The sequence below is a fragment of the Nicrophorus vespilloides genome, unplaced genomic scaffold, assembly GCF_001412225.1.
Source record: "Nicrophorus vespilloides isolate i.1.1-1 unplaced genomic scaffold, Nicve_v1.0, whole genome shotgun sequence".
NCBI lineage: Eukaryota > Metazoa > Arthropoda > Insecta > Coleoptera > Silphidae > Nicrophorus > Nicrophorus vespilloides.
In genome coordinates, this window is record NW_017096303.1 from 64,366 (window position 1) to 88,017 (window position 23,652).

At 28.7% G+C, this 23,652-nt stretch overlaps 1 protein-coding gene and 2 long non-coding RNA genes across 3 annotated transcripts in view; 2 read left to right on the plus strand and 1 right to left on the minus strand.

Moving 5' to 3' along the window:
- The window catches only part of LOC108556596 (SCY1-like protein 2), a 57,705-nt gene extending 46,682 nt beyond the window's left edge, over nt 1-11,023 (minus strand). Inside the window, exon 1 of the mRNA XM_017912767.1 lies at nt 10,931-11,023. Within this exon, the coding sequence (XP_017768256.1) occupies nt 10,931-11,023 (93 nt within the window). The remainder of the gene's footprint in view (nt 1-10,930) is intronic.
- A 4,120-nt stretch (nt 11,024-15,143) lies between these two features.
- Nucleotides 15,144-15,729, plus strand: LOC108556603. The gene is made up of 3 exons (XR_001890823.1): nt 15,144-15,233; nt 15,286-15,390; nt 15,447-15,729. It is a non-coding gene; the product is annotated as an uncharacterized LOC108556603 (long non-coding RNA).
- A 1,623-nt stretch (nt 15,730-17,352) lies between these two features.
- Nucleotides 17,353-17,854, plus strand: LOC108556601. The gene is made up of 3 exons (XR_001890822.1): nt 17,353-17,434; nt 17,487-17,591; nt 17,647-17,854. It is a non-coding gene; the product is annotated as an uncharacterized LOC108556601 (long non-coding RNA).
- The last annotated feature ends 5,798 nt before the right edge of the window (nt 17,855-23,652 follow it).

The window sequence follows — 23,652 nt, forward strand, 5'->3', positions numbered from 1 at the left end:
AATTCAGAAGATTGATACCGAAAAAAGTATAATTAATCAAAAAAAAAATGTAATGCACTATGATATCAATTTAAGTTTAAACTAAGTACCTTTCTTAAGGATTATACATGAAAATGCAAGAAAATAGTTTTCAAATTTTCTGGATTATTTAAGTTAATTTTTTTTATTAAAATGTTCGTGTAAAAGAAGACTTTTCGTCATAATTATTCCTAGCTGATTAGAAGGAACAGAGAGGTTTATACAAATAGCGACTTTCTAAAAAAACAATTTTCGAAACTAACTTTTGTGCAAAACGGGTTTAAACAAAAAAGTGGAGACAATGGATTTTTGTTTTCTATTCCTTAATAGTTGATATATTTTTATTCTACAACATATATTTATTTCTTCATTCACAAAAATTATATTAGTCAAAGAGTAATATAATTTGAGTTTGAAATCCCGTCTTTTTTGAACGTGTCCTCATAAAAGTTTACGATGTCTCCCGTTTTATCCCAAAGACAAATTTGTGTGAAAATGTTTCTTTTTAATCATATTTTTTTATGTCGTATAATTTTATTCACTATCTGTTCATTAACATTCAATTCATGAACATTAAATAAATTTAAGATCGCGGTTACCATTATGATGATTTGATTTTTTAATTTGTTGGTTGGTTGGTCTTGTAGGTTAGTAGTATATTGATGCTCTGCGATTCCACTATTTCCTTTAACTGTGAGTCTGCTACTATCCTTAACACTGTCATTGTCCATCGACAGGTAAACCTCATTCACTTGACTGTCCATCTGTGATGAACGCAGCTTACAAAGGGCCTGGCTTAACCAGGATTTGAACTGGCGCCGGTTCGATCGTGGGTAGGGTAGGGCTAACCATTCGGCTATTAGTCATATAACATATAACTAAAATAATTAATTCCTTTTTTATATTTAAAGTTTAAGCTCAAAAACCGTTTTTTTTAGTTGAAAAAGCAATTTATTTTTATTTATAATTAATTTATATATCCAATTATTTCTAATTTATTAAGCTACTTTATACACCACAGCTATTAAAAGTGTTTGTAAAAAATACTGCATTTAAACGAGTATTTCAACTATAAAATAGTGAGTGGTATTAAATACCCACATTACAATAATTTCCCTTGGGAAGCTGTGAACCGGAATTCACCCTCGTCTTATACTATTACAGAGTCTAATCAATTCGCTATATTTCTTTTGCACTTAATCTGAAAGTCGAAATGTCTTTTCTTGGAAGAAATAACATTGTTTTTCTCGGTGTGTATTTTATCTACTATGTTATATAAATATGATTTAGAGAGCATAATTTCTATTTTGCATACTTTTAACGAGGGACGTGACGAGAAAGATCTTACTAAGAATATTTGAAAATTTCTGAAGCCGATAATATGCGAGTCAATAAATTATAATTTATGAGCGTCGTAGCAGGAGTACATGTTCTACATGCTAAATAGGAGCACCAAGTCTTATATTCATATAATCATTTGTTGATACAATTATATTTACTTTGCGCAGTGGAACTACTTAGTTTTCGATTAATTCGGTTTCCGAACATAAATAGAAACTCGCACTCATCATCTGAGTTATTTATTAAATTAAATGTTGTATTTCTTTAAGCAGTATTTATTATCAATCAAATTTGGAATTTTTAATTCAATATTTACGTTTAAAACGTTTATAAAAGAAGAGAATCAACTGTTACAATATTAAAAAATCGCGATACTTTCTTTGTCTCTTATATTTTTGATCTTACGCCTGAATAGACTTGGGATAATATTCTTGTAAACATTTTTTTCATGTTGGCGTTGGCGTTGTTTTCGAAAGAGGGATTGTAGCCGAGGGTTTGGAAGTTCACAAGTTCAAAGTTATTATGGCGGTTTCAGGGATCCATAACCGCGGCAGGTTTATTCCAGGGGGGAAATATATCTGAAACCAGGGCCGGAATTGTATACATACGAGTTGATATATTTCATGTCAGAGAGTGGAGGAGGGTCGGTTGGTAGCTCTAAGACGGACCGGAATTTGGCTTAAAAGAGGAAATCTTTCGTCGGTCCATAACAAGTGACACGGTTTCTAACATACACAGTGAAAAACGCGAATATACGTCATATTTTCTGCAGGAAATAATTCCTATTTGACGTATAGGATTATTGGTTCTTATTTTTTTTTATTAAAAGCTTATATTTAATACACACTTTGTTCTTTGAAAAAATATTTTTATATTACAAGAGGTACAGTTCTTCTAATTAGAACATTCTATATTGTAAATTAATCACGAATGTCGAATTCGTTCCTAAAATTTGATAGAAAACCGAATCTTGGATATTTTTTTATTTGAACCTTTTAGTATTCATTTACAAAATCGAATACAAAAATAAAGAAAATACGTAATAATGAAAAATAAACAGATCAAATGGAGGTCAAAAAGAAACTTTATCTCACTGATTCCCAAAGTGGTCTATATCGACCCCCAGGGGTCTATGACAACCTGCAAGGGGTCGACGTCAGCGAAAAAAAAATTTGGGGGTCCATGAAATGAAAATGGGGGTCCACGATAGTGGATCTCAACATACACTGATAGTACCTATTTACTTACATTATACTATCTTATAATATAAAGACATATACGTTATTTATAAAAGTACCTATAAAGTAAAAAAAATATTATATATGTTTATAAAATTGTGTAAGTTGTAGGATGTAGGCATTTGCTTTGTGGTCGCAATACATTTTGAACTTGTAAAAACCTGCATATAATGATATACTAGTGTCATCTTGTTACAAGCATAGGCGCAGTCTCAGAGCAAAGATCTTAATAATTATAAAGATGTCCCAATATAAATAATAAATTTACAAAAAATCAATATCAGTTAAGTAAGGGGTCTACGCAAAACCGAAAAACATAGCAAGAGGTCTACTACACAAAAAAGTTTGAGAATTGATTTTCACATACGAATGGTTAGCGGTGAAGAAGAGTGATATTTAGCTGCCTGTATATCATTCGGGAACCAACATTTTGTTAGGAAATTGAGGTATTTTTATTTTGAGGTCTTAATTGTTTGAGAATTGTTCATTTTATCATTTTATTGTACCATGACAAGGGTCGGCAACCTTTTTGGAGCATAGAGCAATTTTGAAGATATTGCATATTCAAAAATAATTGCTACTTTTACTTGTGAAAATAATTTTTCAACATAGCCATTACAGATTCAGTTGTAAGAACTGGAAGCCACAATTTGCTATCAAAAGAGCAGTATGCGGCTCCAGAACTACAGATTGTTCACCAGTACTAAGATTTTGTAGATAAAATAATTATTTCATTAATTTCCTTTTATTTTAACAAATTAGAATTAACTATCCTTATACTATTTTTTAATAATAAATACGTGATACGTTAAATCATTTAGATCGTTGCATAATTATATATAACATTATTGTTACTAACATACTATAGTAACTTTGTCGATAATGGAGAGTACATCGTTTATTGGTATTCGGGGAAATTGGATTACAGTTACTACGCAACAAGTAGCGAAGTTGATAAACACTGAGTATATTCGAACACTGTATCCATGTTGATGTAGTATTAAAGCATCCTATATGTAGAAAAGATAAATTTTTGCAATAACCTACAAAATGGGAATATATTCCTTAGTTGGATTATATCATAAAGTATGACAAATTTCTTATGACTACAAATGGTATTTGTTTATTTTATGCTATGGAATTATGTAATAATATCTTATTTCCTTTTTTCTGTGTAAAATGCTAATTTACAAGAATTATCTCAAATATTATAAAACATTTATATAAAAATGAGAGAAAAATTACATTAAAAATTTAAAGGATTTTTATTTCTATCCCTTGTTAATTAATTATTTGTTGTTGTTAGTAATTTTATTATAGTATGTTTCATATTTTCAAGATTTATTTATGAATTTATATTATGTTGGTGTTTTTTGCTATAATATTTTTCTTGTTTTTAATTTATGAAAAAAATATGTAGTGATATGAGAGTTTGAAAACCGGCTTTTGAGCCCTACACTTAAAATATAAAAATTAATGAAAATTGTCTGTGTTACGTGAATTGAAAAAACTTGCTAGAAAGTGATTTTTTATATTTTTGTAAGTTTTGTGTATGCAATAAATCCACATGAGTAATAGAAAATAAGTTTTAAAAATCCCTTTTTCTATTTTTTTGTGAAAATTCGAAAACCGGTTTAAAACGGTTTTGTTGAAATTCGAATTTTTAAAGTCGTTTTTTGTATAAACCTAGTACTGATATCCCATAATTATTTACAATTAGTAAGTCTTCGCTTTAAGACTAAATTTAATATTATTTATTATTCAATTTTACCATATTTTCAAATATATCTTCTAGAAGTTGTATTCTCTGATGTTTTCGCATATAGTCAAACAATAAGAAAACTCACGATTTGTTGACTTATGGTTTCACTAAATAACTGTTTTTAATTAACTGGATATGTATTTCTAGATAAATATATAATACTTGTTGGAAGTAAAAAAAAATAAAGAGGAAATTAAAAGAAAAATGTATTTTTTGGTTTATTTAATTAACATTAGAGTTTCTTACAATAACAAATTTAAGAAAATTATATTATTTTTTAATTATAGATCAATTATATTTATCAATAATAAACTCATTTTAATAAGAATGTCATCATTTATCAAATAATCCGGACTACGTTAAAGCAAATATTATATTTGGCAATAAAGTTATACATTTGAATTAGGAAATTAATTCTATGAAATGGTTTCCCCCCCACTTGTTGGTTGACGTGTTTACTTTTTATTTGAATTCTCGCACTTGAGGTAAATTACGCCAGAGGTAGAATTATTGGAGCGTAATAGGCCACGGCGTAGCGAGGGGAGTGAAAAAAAATCTCCAAATCTACTTAGTTGCAATTAGGGCAAACGTCTCGACGTCTTGATAGTGTGTAAGGTAGGCAAGAGAAACGGGGATTTTAATTAATTCCTCGACTTATCGCACCGCCGACCTCTTCAAATACGTTTCGGTTTAATGAAACTTTTAATATAATGGAAAATCAGAAATTTACCCTTCAACCAACCATGTTTCAATCATCCTTAAATACGGTAAGTGATTAAATATAAATAGTAGATTTCAAACAGTATCAAAGTGATTTCAGTAGAATTATTTTGAAATACAATAGTTAAATATATTTAAGTTATTATAATTGGTGTTAAATAATAAAAAAAAAATAATAGCTAGATGCAAATTATCGGTACAAGATGCTATGTGGACACATCTCATCAAGAGCAGCGACCGGACTCGGATAGTAATGAACATTCACATTCAGGAAAAAACCTAAACTGTTTAGTTACAACTAAACTTCACAACTTTAGATAATTAATAACAATACCAGACTGTTTGAATCAAGAAAAAATGTTGAACTAAATACATTTTTTATATACCAATGCTATTATATGAATATAACAAGGGCTCGGATAGTGCGAGTAATTAGTTTCTCCAATATCAAATTTTCAAACCAGACTATAGAGCAGCGTTTCCAATTTTCCAAATGACTGCTAATATTTTATCCATTTTATGAAATGGAGGAGGAGAGGAGCCAAATGATTAAATATTTTTAAGGCGTAGTAACATCAAGTTTGGAAACCACTACTATAGAGAATCCGAACTGATTCACTCTATGAGAGATTATGCTGTGTTTTCATATTGAAATAGTACTTTTGGCAATATTCTAATAAAGGCACAATAACTTATTTCTATGTATTTGTTTCTAAATAACAAATTATGAATATAATAATTAAGTGGGAAAGGAATATATGTTGTAACATCTAGAAAGTTCACGTTTGAACTTATTTTGTTTGTTCTTTCCGTATATTTTTTGTATTGCAAATGCAACTATGTTGCATTTCATTAAAAGTGTAGTTGATGGCGAAAGTTTCGGATGACTGCTCATTAAAATTTAAAATCCAATTTTAAAGCAAACAGGATACAAAATGCGAATCTCTCGGGTCGGAAATATTCGTCGTCGTCGTTTGTTTACTTTCAAAATTAATGTCTTATAACGTATTATTTATTTATATTTTGTTTATTGAATCTAATGTTACATCCACATTATTTTTATCAAAGACATCAACAATTATTTGATAATATTGAAATTAATAGATTATTATTACAATCACAAAATAGGAAACATTCAAAGTGAAATCAGAAATATATTTACATAAAAAAGTTCAATGTCGTTCTCTTTATCATCTACTTCAATTAAATTACTTAATGTTCTACGTAGATAATTAGATTTAAATGATGCTATAACTTCCTGGTCCAATGGTTGAATGGAGGAAGTTCTATTTGCTGAAAGAAATACTTTTTTGACAGGATTGTGTTTAACGTGTCAATATCAATGGATGACATATTGCTTAACAAAAGAACACTAATTATGGAAGCAAATTATAAGTGGTAAATATTATTCAGTTGCATATTTATAATACATTTGTCAAAATTAAACATTATATAAATATAGAGTTAGTAAATATAATGCTGTTAGTTTGTAATCCAAACTCAGTTATTACTTTTCTTCAATTTTAAATAATATTAACTTTAAAACTTATACCTATGTATTTTATATCAATTTTGAAGTTTATAATAACTAATATTATATTGTGAATAATTATAAGATTAACTGAAAAGTCGACATTTTTTTAAGAATTAAAATTCGGCTTAGAGAACAAAGTATCCACGTTTATAGAAATGAAATATATAAATTGCAAAGTCGGAAGTTTTAATTTTCGTTGGCTTTCTCAGAGCGAAAAACATCTTCAGTAAAGTTAAATTAAATTATAAATGCAGACAGGATAACATCTGCTATATTTCTCATTTAATTTTATGACAATTTGCTTCAGCGTTTCATTGTTTCTATCTTTAGTATGTACAGAATATTCAATAATTTCAATATATAATTTTAAACAAAATTAAAATATTAATACACAAAATATTTTTTATACAAATATGCTGATTATATGAAAGTATAAAAATTACGTAATGTAGCGATAATATTGATACATTGGAAGCTCGATTCTTGAAGGCATCGATTTACGAACAAAACCAACTTACGAATTAGTTTTGACAACTTGTCTGTTTTACTGTATATAGTATTCATATTAGAATACACAAAGATCAGGCTTTGTAACATTTAAGTTATAGTTCAAGAGTTTCAAACTTATTTGGTTTGCGACGCCATTGGTATATCAGAATTTTTCCGCGGCGCCTCAAGTCAAAACATTGGTGCACCTCAGGGCAGTTTTTGGGAATCCCTGTTATAGATGATTATAGTAAAGAGAGAATCTTCATTCTTGATGATAGTAGAAACTCTGTTAGTTCACCATCAATATTTAAAATCTTAAAAAATAATTATATGACTACGTTCATAGTGCTTCATGTAAAATTAAGAAAAAACAAATATTTAAATAATGTTTGAATGAAGGACTAAGTTATGCGGGTAAATGAAAACATGCAAGTTCATTTTTATGATGTACCAAAATCCATTTTATGACATGCAATAAGAATTAGTTAAAAAAAACAACGTTAAACAAAGTTACATTACATTAAACCTCTTTTTAGTGCCCCGAGTAGACACGTTAATAAATTTGAAATAATGTAAATTGAATTAAATACCAGACCTTATAATTCTTTTCGTTTAATGCTTATTTTAGAAGATTACTAATATGATAATGATAAATATATAAAATAATAAGAAGAGAGTAAAGTTCACTGGAATTAATTTTATTTTATCTGAAACCACATGTCAAAGTTGTAATACATTTACATATGTAAATAATATATTATATTATTAAAATAGAAAGTAGAATTTTTGTTCAATTTTACTGCACACTATACAAAATAGTTGAACTTACTAGTTGGTACAGTTGTTTAGTTCTCGTGTTGCGTGGATTGCATTATAAAACAAATTATCTGAAATAGATGTCCACAAAAACATATTTGTTAATCTAAAGCAATGCTATTTCACTTCAAGAATATAGCAAAGAACTTAAAAGCAGAATATGACAAACTTTCTGTTTTAATTAAATTTTATTGTTAGTCGCGAGTGTAGTAAATTGCATTTCCTTTTTAATTAAGTTGTTAATTAATGGATACCTCTCTTTTGCCCTCTCTCTTCTAAATATATATGTTATTTGCATATCATCTGCAAAGCTCTGTACTGTTTAATGGCACGAATACAAATAAAACAGCAGCAATTAGGTGGCGGCATTCGTTTAATAATAATTAGTTGAGTGAAATAGGCATTTTCCGAATGTATTTTCCAGCAAAACCCCGGCATCCACATTTACAATTATATTTACTTAACCCCGCGATACAAGCCGTGCTTCTTTCGCCCAGAGTTCCGGAGCTCCAGCCCTCCGCCCTTCGTCTCGTAATGCCCATTTCCGTGCACCAGATTATTCCGACCTGTTTACTCTAGATTTGGATTTAAGGCGAATTACAAACGTGAAATCCTCGGTGTATAGGAGCTTAACGTGTACAGTGTACCTTTAAATATATAGACGTATTGCAAAGTACACGCACATTGATCGACCAGCAACAGCAACGAAAGAAGCATATTTGAACCATTCGAGAAATAAACACTACTAAACTATATATAGTATATACCGTAGTTTGGTTACGTCTCGTTGCGCCAGTGCGCGAATTTATGAACGTTACGTGCCCTTTGTCTGCCTTCGGATCCGCAATTAAACTCTGCGTCGTATAAAAGGAGGCAGAATTGGATGAGATATAGTCGTTTTACCAGAGAGCGGCCATTTAAAAATTCAATAAGCGCCCTCCGGATGAATTATTAAAGGTCGCAGCGGATATTTTTCAAGCAACACTCTCTGTTGGTATTTATGAAATAAATAAATACCGATGATAATAACTCAGTATAATGGATTTTCGAGAAGGCGGATCACATACCCACGGGATACATACACGGGCAGTGGTCTTTGTCGACTCCCTAAGATTATATTTTTCTTGCGGAACTCGTTATTACCAGAAAAATTGAAAAAGTCATTGAAAAATAATATTAAATAATAATAAATCTGCGCTCAATAGCATGTAGACAATACATTTAGTTTATTGTTAATACTTATTTTCTTTCTTAGCATCTAAATGATAGGTAAATTATTTTTTATTAATTAAAATGATGAAGGGAATAAATAAATTAAGTAGAATAATAAACAGTAATTTCAGAAAGACCTATTTCCAGTAGCCCTTTGCAGAAAATCAATTTAGTTATATTTTTCTTATGATGTTATTTTATTAAGTTTGTATTTTATTTGTTGCAATAAATAATATTATTATTATTAAAGAATAATTATTGGAAAGAGTGGTCATTAGCATTAATGATTATTTGTAATTATGACTGTTGCAATAACTATTCTTATAATTAATAATATTAATGCAGAGAAACCAATAATAGTGTCTGCAGTTTATGTGCAAAAGGTTTATATCGAAATCCCGACAATATCAAAATCTCGACACCCATAATCCTTACATTATGTTTTATTATTTGATATAGACTTATTCATAATAAACGTAAATAATAAGAAATAATCTAAAATACAATTAGATTATTATTGAAAAAAGTTTTTTGATCTGCTTTATGTTTCTCCAATATAAAAGCTTTGATTCAATTAATGAAATCTTTTATCTAAAATTATAGAGATGTTTTTTTATTCGATCAATACATTCACATACTAAAAATGGCTGGTTATATGCCTATTTGCGAACTCTGCCTGTGTTTTAAGTTTAATTTAAATCTAAAATATTTTAATTGATAAATGTCCCTATGACCCCCAATAATTGTGGTAAATAGAAAAGGTTCATTTATGTAATAAAAAAAAAATTTTTGAATTTTTTTTCTTAAAAATTGTGACTAAGTTTCAAATTATAAAGTACAACAAGTTCAAATGATTAATGCATCTAATTAAGTAATATAAAATAATTTTAATCTCGGGGTAGAATATCTCTCTGTAATCATGTAATTACGAATACGTTTGTTGTTGAATTGGTATGTAAAGGCATTGTGCGGATAATTAATCTTCTAGTTACATTTGAGATAAGATGCAACGTAATGGAGCTGTACACAGTGTTCTGCTCCAATTAATCTGTTGATCCAAGAGCACACGTCCCCGTTCAAGATTAATATTGAAATGCAAAGTTATAAATCCATCTTACATGCAGATTTGTACGGAGCGTGGCTAACGAAGCACTGCACAACGTTAAAATCGATTCGGTGTCATGTTGCTCTCGACAAATCCGGCTCGTTTCTTTGTCCACTCTAAGTATCGATGGTTTGCATATTCATCGTCGCATCTTTGCGAATCCTGTGGATTGGAAGCTGTTACTTCCTGAGATGTCTCCGGGTGAATATCCGACAGGAACTTATCTCTTTATTGCTACAAAATCAATTTTGTAAAATACTTTGGATCGGTATTTTATAGCGGAGATAAAATTAAAATTAAAAAAATAAATGAATAAAAATAATACATATAGGGATGTAGCACTATAGATCTTATGCACAAGCCAAATCCGGTATAAGAGACATAAATTATTCTGTTAATCGATCCGGTTCAATATTGTATTGCATATTGTTTTGAATTATAAAGCAAAGCATATCTGTTATATTTTGTGTTGGATATTATATGTTTATAAAATACATATCCAACAATAATATAAATTAATCAGAGTTCTGAAAGTATATTTATACTTAAAAAAATGATGTTATTGTATCAAAAATTAAACATAATTTCTCAAAAAAACTGAAGGAAAAAAGTTTTCAAAAAAATACTGTTGTTCCATAATGAATTTTTTTTCATAATCTGGGGAGACTAATAGCCGAATGGTTAAGTGGCCCTACCACAATCGAACCGGCGACGGTTCGAATCCTGGTCAAGCCAGGCCACTTATGAGTCCTCTCGGTGCCAGCAGCAATAAGGCCATTGTTCGCCATGGGATGTACAGTAAAATAAATGAGGTACAGCATATGGATCTTCAGTCAAGTCGATGTACAATTACAGTGTTAAGGATAGCAGCAGATTCACAGTGAAAGGAAATATTGGAATCGCAGAGCATCAAGATATTACGACAGGCAACCTACAAATTAAAAATTAAAAAATCATCATAATGGTCATAACTATCCACCAGGAAAGATTACCTACCTAATGTCAACCGCGATCTTAAATGTACTCAATGTTCACATTGATGAACAGATTGTGAAAAATTTACACAACATAAAAAAATTACATAATCTGTATTTTTTCACTTTCAAATCAAATAATTATCCGCAATTTGCGAGGTACCTATTATCCGTGCCAATTCGAAAACTTTAAAGCATGAATCATTAAAAAAACCGGTTAATATAAATATAGCTTTTTGTTTTAATTTGTATTGCTATTGATATCACATTTTTAATCATTAAGGTAATCTGTAATTTTTTATTGTGTTCCTTGTAAAAATATTTACTAATCGGTAGATTTGCAGACACAATTTTATTTCCAAAATGTGCGAATAGCAAAAATTCTGATGTTTGAACATAAAGTTCGCCCTGAGATACACCAATGTTTTAACTTGAGGCGCCGCGATAAAATTCTGATATGATAAGTGCGCCGAAAACGGAACGAATAATCGGCATTTTATTGTATAATCAATATTGAATATAATAATTATTTTGACAGATATTGAAACTGCAATGATTTGCTACAAAGTAATAAAAAATTAGATTATAAGTTATAGATAGTTCTTAAATATAATATTAACTATAATTATATATATGTCTTTTTATATAATCAATATTCACAAAAAAATTGTTTTTAAATATTTTGAATGTAAGGTGCACGTTTGTGTAGTTTCTAGCAATTCGGTACCGGTAAAATATCGACTTACGTTCGAACAATTTCTACAAAAATACAAAATAAAATATAATAACTGAGTAAAGGTTATATGATATGATCGAACGTACATATAAGATTAATGATATAAAAGATAAAGATTTGAGTGACAAGGAGATGGAAGGGGCTGACGGGCTCTAAGGTATCAGGGCATAAACATTCCATAATTATTGATTTTGAACGGGCATATTGGCATATTAACATATATTTGGTTGTACTCGAAACCCTCGACGTCTATTTACTTTATTATATAACGTTCATTTACTCAATGTTACGTTAATTAGATCAATTTGACTTTAGTGCAAACTCAAGTAATTAATTATTTTATAAAATAAAAAAAATGAAGTATTCATGATTACAGGTTTAGGTAATATTAATTTTGAAATAAAACTAAGTCGCTAAATAAATATGTAATCTATATTTATTTCAAACACTGCACTGTTAATTATTATTCTAAATTCACAATCATTTATTAAGTTCATTGCCTATAGATATTACTATTATATTTATGTATACAATAAATCCTTCTGTTTATTAAATTGTATTATAACAATATATTATCAATACATCTAATTGTGGATAATGTGAATTGTAAGTTAATTATATATTATTATTCGATGAAATTTTTGATACTAGAAATTATTGATACTCTGACAGATATAAATCTTGGTCTCATTACAAAATCCATCATTAAGTAAATATGAATCATCATTATGTGATAAATATATGCAATTTTCAAGAAGAGTGTTACTAGGTTCATTTTCGTCCCAATTTTGGGAAACTATTTCTTGACCATTGGACATCCACATAAAATCATAGTTCTTTCCTAAATCCGTACCAGAAGTCCATATTTCCACTTTGTTAGTTACTATTAACAAAAATGTTATTATTGGATGTCATTTCAGTATGATGACTTTCTTTATACTCACAAACGCTATTAATAAATGTATTAATATGATCAAATTCTTCATCAGAATCAAGTGTAATCAATGCCATATTATATTTCCTGCAAGCTTGATAAGCATTATACCAATTCAACTGAAATTATACAATATATGTATATTTTAGCAGCGTGAAGATTTTTATTTGGCCGTCGCAAATACAAAACAAATACTTACATATTTATTATCTTCAAAGTAATAAAATTTATTCTCAAATGTTGTTATAATTGGTAATTTTACATTTGTCGGTAAGCAAATATTCCTATCACCATCAATTGCATCTACAGAGGAACTTTTGTGAAACATGAAAATATAAATTAAATTACTTACTTAAATAACAGGTAGAAACGTTTATAAAATAAAAATTGACGACTAAAATGGATATTGCTGCTAGACGAACCATTTTCGATCTATATAAAAAAATGAATGTGATTTTCTACTGATCGGAAACATATTTATAGGCAGGGTTTTACATCTCAGTAATGTAAATATTCCATTTGCAACTTATAAAAATTAAACAATGAGCTCATCTCTTATGCAGAATATTCAATTATTTTAAAGAAATAAACAAGATTTTTTTTCAATAGAAATTACATATAATGCTCCATTAAAAAATAACGATTTGTTTTTTTTGTAATAAAATACAGTAATTTTTTTGAAATAATACAACAATCCCGTTTTTACATACTTCTCCAACATCCTCATTATTGCGTCGCATTCTACCATTTAAAAAAATCTCCCAATATCACCAATAAGTCTCAATCTAAAACCAAAAACAACATTTCCTTCCCACCTAGAGTACTCATGATCTGGCATATAATTTTACAATATATACTAATGATCTACATACTTAATTATACCGAACGCCCGTTAAAAGGCACCACCAAAACAAGTTATATTTTTGATATTGTCATTCCCTTTCATAATATGTCGTTTACACTTCCAAAAAAATATTACTGGTTTCATATGGGTTTCATATTTTACTTCATCGCCAGAAGTTTAGATTGTCTAAATTACTTGAAACTACGGTTTATATAAGAACCGACTTTAAAATTTTCTCAGAAAATAGAATTCTTCTATTGAATAATTTGGATACTATATTTAACATATTTGTAAGATAAGTTAATGATCCCACTTTTTGAAACTAGTGTATGAAATACGCTAGACATCGAAATATTTAGTGGGTTTTATAAGTAATACATTGGTACTAAGTTTAGCTTTTAGTGTCAAGACTAAGACTTAATTTCTTCCAGATTTTATTTTCATTTTATGGAAAAGATTTTGTGTCAAAATGTTTATGTTTTTAATTAATTAATTCATTTTTATATTTTAAGTCTAGACTCAAAAATCGGTTATTTATATGAAGAAAAAAACGGGTTTCAAATTATATAAATTCGAAATTCAATTACAAAAATAATTATGAAATCTATTAAATTTAGTATACTAACATTCATTGGTTATCATTTAATTTTTTTCATCGCGCATACTAATTATTCTTTATTTTCTAAAAATAAAAAGGCGTATTTCATATTTATTAATAAAAAAATAATAAAAGCATATATGTGTAAAGAAAAATACTTTATACATTTATGTACTGAATTAGTTTTATTCGGACTGAAAATTAAGTTTTCATTAATAGCATCGGTAATTACTAACTGCTCTACAAAAACTTCTAACACCCGTTTCTGGTATGTTCACAGATATAGAAAATTGTATAATTACATGAAATTGTGGAAATTTATACAACTTTATGAAAGAAAATGTCTATATTGTTAGATCTTATTTTACGACAGTTGCTCATTCAAAAGAATCTCAAAGCAATATCAGAAGGCCACACATATGTTAGACAGATTCATCTCAGAATAAAATATTTTAAAATAATAATATAATTAGAATTTATGCGTCCGAGTAAAAAAAATCCTATTAAAATAAAATATGTTTGAAATTTTTAATTTAAAAAAAAATAAATATAGATCATCTGTCTTGTAAATAATCGAGTTATAACAAAAACTAATAAACATATTTAAACCAGACTATATATATATTCCCGATCAACTAAACATCATATTAATTCTGCAGTTTCTCTTACAAAGTTATAAATTAAAAATGGTTCGTGTAGCATTGACTCCATTTATAGTCATTAATATTTATTTCATAATTTCCTGCACCTGTAACTTAAGTAAGTAATTTAAAAGTTTATGCATTTACAGAAATATGTCTTTTAATAGTTGTCGGTGATGTCACTTTGGAATTTTGCACAGAGAAATCCATTAATTTACCATTTGTAACAAATTACGGCAACAAAACGTATTATTTGCATACTAACAATGAAGTATGTATTATTAATATTAAATACTAGATATTGATTTCCCTTAAAATTTCAGGTAAATTGGCATAAAGCGTACATAAGTTGCAAAACATACAATATGGAGTTAATAAGTATTGATACTGATAAAGAATTCGATTATATTCGTAGTTTTCTTTTAAATGTTAGTAAGATGAATAGACTACAGGAATTTTCATTATATTTTTTTAAATATTTTAGTTCTCAGTTGAATCGGACAATATATCTGTGTGGACTTCTGGAATATCTTTAGAAACCGAAACAGATTTTTTTTGGATGAGCAATGGCCGTGGTGTTATATCTAATCGCTGGCATTCGGTTTCACGAATTCCCAATTTAGAAAGCTGCATACGTTTCTGGGGTCATTTAGATACATATTTACTTGACGATATGTATTGCAATACTACATTGTACTATATGTGTCAGCATACCAAAAATGTTTGTTAGATGTCTATATAAAGCATTTAAAATTTTATTCACAATAGTCTGCGTATCAATTATGATTTTATAATAGTTCCATTTTTTTTCTTTTTTCCTTTTGTAGTGCAATTATATATCCCACACTTTGTCCAATGCAGTTTTCAGCAAATTGGTGATTGTTTATTACTATTATATTATCGTCTATATGATCTTAATTTTTTAGGTGACTTTCCTGTCTTGTGTATTAAGACTATTTGCTTTAATTCTTAGAATTGAAACAAAACATTTTTTGGTTGTATTTTTATTATTTAAACTCTGATTAAGTCATATTTGTCATATTTGGCAATTTCATTTGTAAAAAAAAGTTCAATTTATAATTGTTTCCGATATATTTGATTGAACAAACATTCAGCAAATTTTTGGGCCTTGTCTTCTTATTTTCTACGCCGATTGGCAGGATGCAAATTAGGTCTTGTAATTTTCCAGTTGAACCCACAATGAGTAATAATTTCCTTCAATGTAATTTTTTAGCTAAGTTTATTAAATTGTAGAGTTGATATATACGATGAGTTCTGGATTTTGTTAGAAAGCAATTCTACAGCTGCGTTGACTTCTTCCATCATTTTTAGGGGAATAATGGAAGATATTAATACTAATACGAAAATTTGTATTAAAATAATGTATAATTTAAATTTAATTAGATAGTGCATGTCCATTTTACAATAAATATAATATGGAATTGATTATTTTATATTTTTTCATACCATAGACTGCTACCAAACAGCCATGTCAAACTTCTAGAATCAAGATTCAGTACCTGTTACGGTTTTACAAAAAGTGATAGAATCTCCATTTTCAAAATTATATAAGAAATATGTGATGATTTAATATTTGCAATAAAACCCTGGCAACCAAGCCCAGTTCATCAACATTTCTTGTTCACTATTCGATCATCGTCAATGTTTGCCTTCACCAGGCCGAAGATTTTGGGCAACACTCACGAGGATCTCCCTTCATAAAAAAATGACCGGTCTGAAATCTTTGAACCCACTTGGAAATAGTAAAGGGATGATGCTCCATATACATTTTGGCATTCGTAGAACATTTGCATAGGCTTGAGTTGACGTTGAAATCAGTAGAGAATGACAAAACTAATTTTTGCTGTATTGGTGGTGGAATTTGTACCAACCTTACATCATTAATCTTACATTTTCTCCTATGCATTCTTACCGCTCTTCTTGGAATGAAATATAGTTAGACTTTAACAAATTGAGAAAAAACTTTTGTTTTTCAGAAACAAATGAATTAATGCCAAAAAAAGAAGCAGAATAGACATGATGTTTAATTGAGTGGGAATATATAGTATGGTTTACGCGTCAGAGAAAAGAAAATATTTGCCAAATTAAATATAAATCATCTTCCTTGCAAATAATCGATTCATTACAAAAACTAACAAACTTATTTAAACCAGACTATATATATTCCCAGTCAATTAAACATCATATTCATTCTGCAGTTTCTCGTACAAAGATATAGCTCAAAAATGGTTCGTGTGGCATTAACATTATTTTTAGTCATTAATATTTATTTCATAATTTCCTGCGCCTGTGATTTAAGTAAGTATTTTTAAACTTTATGCAATTACATAAATATATCTTTTAATAGATGTGGGTGATGTCACTTTGGAATTCTGCACAGAGAAATCCATTAATTTACCAGTTGTAACAAATTACGGCAACAAAACGTATTATTTGGATATCATCAATAAAGTTTGTATTATTAATATTAAATACTAGATATTGATTTTTGGTAAAATTTTAGGTAAATTGGTATAAAGCGTACAGAAGTTGCAAAACATACAATATGGAGTTAATAAGTATTGATACTAATGAAGAATTAGATTATATTGGTAATTTTCTTTTAAATGTTAGTGAGCTGATTATACTAAAGGAATTTTCATTATATTTTTTTAATATTTCAGTTCTCTCTTGATTTGCGCACTACATATTTGTGGGCTTCTGGAATGTCTTTGAAAATGGAAGAAGATTTTTTTTGGATGAGCAATGGTCGTAAAGTTATATCTAATCGGTGGCACAAGGCTTCACGACTTAATAATACAGAAAGCTGCACATATTTATTTTATTATCCAGATAAATATGTACTTGACGACTTGGATTGCAATAATAAAATGCGCTATATCTGTCAGCATAACAAAAATGTTTATTAGATGTTTATACAAAGTATTTAACAATTGCCTATATTATTAATGAATGTAATTTTCAGTCCGAGTAAAACTAATTCAGCAAATTAATGTAGATTGTATTTTTTAAGGTTCCACGATTTTATTATAATTTAATTAAATATAAATGTACCGTATTGTGTTTGCCTGCTATATACGAGTTAATTAGATACAAATTTGTACATGTGTCGAATACTTTCGAAATAATTAGTCTGCGTGGGAGTTATAATTTTATAATATTTGCATTTTCTTCTTGCATTTGTAGTGCAACTATATATCTCATAGCAATTTTCTTCCAAATCTTGATTTAATATCTTAACCAATTTAATGACTTTCTCGGTTATGTTGACACCGAACTCAAAATTTAGCGATTATAGTAACTATATAGTAACTCATTCTTGTATATTAACATTTTTAACATATTCATTAACAACATTTCTCAAACACCTATCTGTCTATATGATCTTAATTTTTCGGGTGACTTGGGTATTAAGACAATTTTCTACGAATTGAATCAAAACAATTTTTAAAAACATTTATTGGCTGTTATTTGATTATTTAAACTCTGATTAAGTCCTATTTCCATAACCTATAAATGCAGCAATTTCATATGACAGTATTGGATTTATTGGCTCACACATTTGGAATAGCTATGTAAAAAATGTTCAATTTATCGGAGAGAACTCGATAGATATGATTAAACAAACAGCGAAATATTCAGCAAATGTTTGGGCCTTGTCTTCATTACTTATTACCTGCGTACCATTTTCTCTCCTGATTGATGGGATGCAAATTTGGTCTTGTATTTTTCCAGTTGCGCCCATAATAAGTATTAATTTCCTTAAATGTATTTTTTAGGTAATCTTTGATGGATTGTTTTTTACTGTTTTATTATTTTTTCAGATTATTTGTAGTTCTATTTAAATTTATATTGCAAGCTGCCTCGCATTATGCCATAATCTTCAAAGTTTGTACACAATTTTTAATGGTAATAAAATAATCACTATCATATAATTATTTATTTATTTTAAGTAAATCGTGGAGTCGATATATACGATGTGTGCTGGATTCGTTCAGTACGCGTTTCTACAGCGTTTACTTCTTTCATGATTTTTAGGGGAATAATGGAAGATATATTAATACTCAAACTTCTATTAAATTAATGTATAATTTCAATTTAATTACAAATATAATATGGGATTGATTATATTATATTTTGGTGACGAAGTTATTATTTCAATACATTTTTAAGTCAGTAGAGCCACCTTTGCAAACGTTCATCAAAATCGGCTTTTTGGAGCTTTTTAACTTTTAATTAATGATCTCTTTATTGGTTTCCATATCAAACTTATAGAATCAAGATTCATCACCTGTTACGATTTTACTAAAAGTGTAGAATTTCCATTTTCAAAATTTTCCAAGAAATATTCGGCAAAACGAACACGTGCCTTAATTTGGTCGACACTTAAAAATCATGGAACCCATCGAGCGGATTTCTTCGTGCAGCTAAAGTGATGATTTAATATTTGCGACAAAGCCATGGCATTCAAGCCCAGTTCATCAACAACCTTTCATGTGTCATTATTGGATCTTCGTCAATGTTTGACTTCACCAGGGCTACATTTGTATCATCGGTCGAAGATTTCGGGCAACCTTCACGAGGTTCGTCCTTCATAGAAAAATGAATCAATTAATGCCAAAAATAGAAACTGCAGAATAGATTTGATGTTTAATTGACTGGGAATATATATAGTCTGGTTTATGCACTAAAGTAAAGAAAATATTTGCCAAATTAAATATAAATCATCTTCCTGGCAAATAATCGATTCATTATAAAAACTAACAAACTTATTTAAAACAGATAAACTAAACATCATATACATTCTGCAGTTTCTCTTACAAAGATATAGCTCAAAAATGGTTCGTGTGGCATTAACATCATCATTAGTTATTCATATTTATTTCATAATTTCTTGCGACTGTGACTTAAGTAAGTAATTTTAAACTTTATGCATTTACATAAATATCTCCTTTAATAGATGTCGGTGATGTCACTTTGGAATTTTGCACAAAGAAATCCATTAATTTACCAGTTGTAACAAATTACGGCAACAAAACGTATTACTTGCACACCCACAATCAAGTATGGATTATTAATATTAAATACTAGATATTGATTTTCTGTAAAACTTTAGGTATATTGGCATAAAGCGTACATAGGTTGCAAAACATACAATATGGAGTTATTAAGTATTGATACTGATAAAGAATATGATTATATTGCTAATTTTCTTTTAAATGTTGGTAATCTGATTACACTAAAGGAATTTTCATTATATTTTTTTAATATTTTAGTTCTCAGTTGAATTTGGCAATGCATGGTCTTCTGGAATATCTTTGAATATGGAAGAAGATTTGTATTGGATGAGCAATGGCCGTAAAGTTATATCTAATCGGTGGCGAAAAATTACACGACTTAATAATTCAGAAAGCTGCACATATTTCTATTATTATGTAGATGTAAATAAATATTTCCTTGACGACGGCTATTGCAATTATAAAAAGTACTATATCTGTCAGCATAACAAAAATGTTTGTTAGATGTCTATATAAAGTATTTATCAATTGCCTATTAATCAATGTAATTTTCAGTCCGAATAAAATTAATTCAGCAAATTAATGTAGATTGTATTTTTAAGGTTCCACGATTTTATTACAATTTTATTGAAAATAAACGAATTGATTATATTATATCTTGGTGACAAAGTTATTATTTCAATACATTTTTTAAGCTACCATTCAAAACGTTCATCAAAATCGGCTTTTTACTTCAATTTTTTAATTTTCGGAAACAGCCAAAAATCACAAGACGCTAGGTTGGTAGAATAAAGTGCTGGACGAATTTCATTGATGCCAGAGAGCGCAAGAAATTTGTTGATTATTTCAGTAGTGTGAGCGGGTGCATGATCGTAATGTAAAAAGTAGCGAGGAAGTTCCCCTCTTTTTTGGTTTTCCAACATTTTTTTGAAAAGTAGTAAGCAAATTTCTGTGGACTACTTAGCAGTTACCCTCTGACTAGTTTCGAGTGAGATAGCAGCTACCACTTTTTAGAGTAAATCGACCTCATCACTTTTGTTACAAGACAAGCTTTAACTGGAAAGATTTGCACCTTCTGCGCTCCTTACCATAGACTGCTGCTTGGGTTCCATATCAAACTTATAGAATCAAGATTCATCACCTGTTACGATTTTACTAAAAGTGATAGAATTTCCATTTTCAAAATTTTCCAAGAAATATTCGGCAAAACGAAGACGTGTCTTAATTTGGTCGTCATTTACAAATCATGGAACACATCGAGCGGATTTCTTCATACAGCTAAAGTGATGATTTAATATTTGCGACAAAGCCATGTCATTCAAGCCCAGTTCATCAATACCCTTTCCTGTATCACTCTTGGATCTTCGTCAATATTTGCCTTCACCAGGGCTACATTTGTATCATCGGCCGAAGATTTCGGGCAACCTTAAAAAAATGGTTCATGTGGCATTAACTTCTTTTTTAGTCATTAATATTTATTTCGTAATTTCTTGCGCCTGTGTCTTAAGTAAGTAATTTTAAACTTTATGCATTTACATAAATATTTCTTTTAATAGATGTTGGTGATGTCACTCTGGAATTTTGCAAAGAGAGTTCTAACAAATTACGGCAACAAAACATAATTTTTTGCATACCAACAATAAAGTATGTATTATTAATATTAAATACTAGATATTGATTTTCCGTAAAATTTTAGGTAAATTGGCATAAAGCATACATAAGTTGCAAAACATACAATGTGGAGTTAATAAGTGTTGATACTGATAAACAATTTGATTATATTCGTAATTTTCTTTTAAATGTTAGTAAGCTGATTAGACTACAGGAATTTTCATTATATTTTTAATATATTAGTGACTACGCTAGCATCAGTAATGAACTTTAGTAGAGTTAGGGTATTATAATAACAAAACAGTGGCTGGCGAAATTGAGTAAGATACGTAAGCTAAGTGAAGAGTAACTATACTGGATGGGATTAGAGAGAATGGTGGTCCACAAGTGGCGACTAAGCGTAACAAATTTTCAAAGGACGGAAGGACCAAATATGAGTGAGTGGGAATTAACATTTAAAATTATATATGTATGTTTATGTACTTAATGAAGCAAAGTAAAGCACTCTCGTGTTCTTTGTAGCAATGAGAGCCTGGACTGATGTAGGTGGTGGGATCTTATATCGGATTAGCATTACCAAAAGTCTTAAAGTAGCCTGCCGATTTGAAATACATTCGATGAAGTAGTAGTCTACCGTACCCACCGACCCGAAACTACATTTGTCGGAATCCTGCCACCCGATTCTGGTCAAATGCACCGAAGTCCGCGTGTGTTTCAGATTTTCGGACTCAGTTAAATAGGATTTTATTATTTCTTAATAGTTGAATGGTTTTTATTCATTAATTTATAGTGAAATCCTATTTGATAAACTATGTCCAACGCCTGTGATAGATCTAAGAAGGTGACTAAGTAGTAACTTAGTCGTATTTGGTACATATTGCTATGTAAAAAATGTTCAATTTATAATTCTGTAATTCTCTCAGCAAAATATTCAGCAAATCATTTGATCTTGTATTCATTGCTTGTATTCAAATGTGAATTTTAACGTAATATTTGGATTTTTGACTGTTTTATTAAGTTTTTAGTAGATTATTTGTAGCTATATTTAAATTTATATTGCAAGCTGCTTTATTATGCCATAATCTTCAAAGTTTACGTTTCTAACAATTTTATTAATGGTAAACGAACAGTTATTATCTAATATTTATTTATTTTCATTACACTGTGGAGTCGATCTCTTCAATTAAATTATTTTTGTCAGTTTGTACTCTCTTGAAAATGGAAGAAAATAAAGTGCATTTTACTTTACTATTTGTGGAAAGACTAAAATATCATTAAAGCAAGAAAATATATACGAATATATAAAAATTTTGTTTTTAAATTTTAGTAAAAAATCGCCATGAACTTTCCGGACAACCCAATATAATAAAACGAAACAAATTAATTGCTGCAAAAGTCCATATTTCTTTCTGCCCAAATATATCATTTGCGTTATTTTTCCATAATTAATTTAGTTATAACAAACTCGAAATATGAACTTATAGAATCGATTAGGAAACAACTATGATTTTTATGGATTACTTTTATTTACATATGTAACAAAACTAGGGGATAGAAGTCTAAACTATTTCATTTATTATGTTTCAAAGAGAAAACAAATAAACACTAGATATGTATAATTATTTTGTTTGTGTTGTACATTATTTTGAATCAGAATAATAAAATCTCTTTCTAATAAGATGTGATTATTATAAATAATGTCAGTTTAATTTACTATTTTTTATTTACTATGTGATCTAATATGTAATTTTGCAAGATTTTAATTATTCACTTAAATAAAATAATAAAAACTTTGTATATTTCAATAATTCAATAATATAATAGCTGATGTTGAGGATATTCTAGTATTACTAGTATTCTAGTGTCGTGTCCGACCAATTTATTGTCATCTATTGTATAACTAATAAGTATATTTGTTAGGGCCATGTCTTTCCTCTTAATTATTACAAATCATATTTAACGTATCCATCAAATATACAAACGGATACTTGTACGTGATTATTTAGAATAACTTGTGGAATATTCCAAAGAACGGTTACA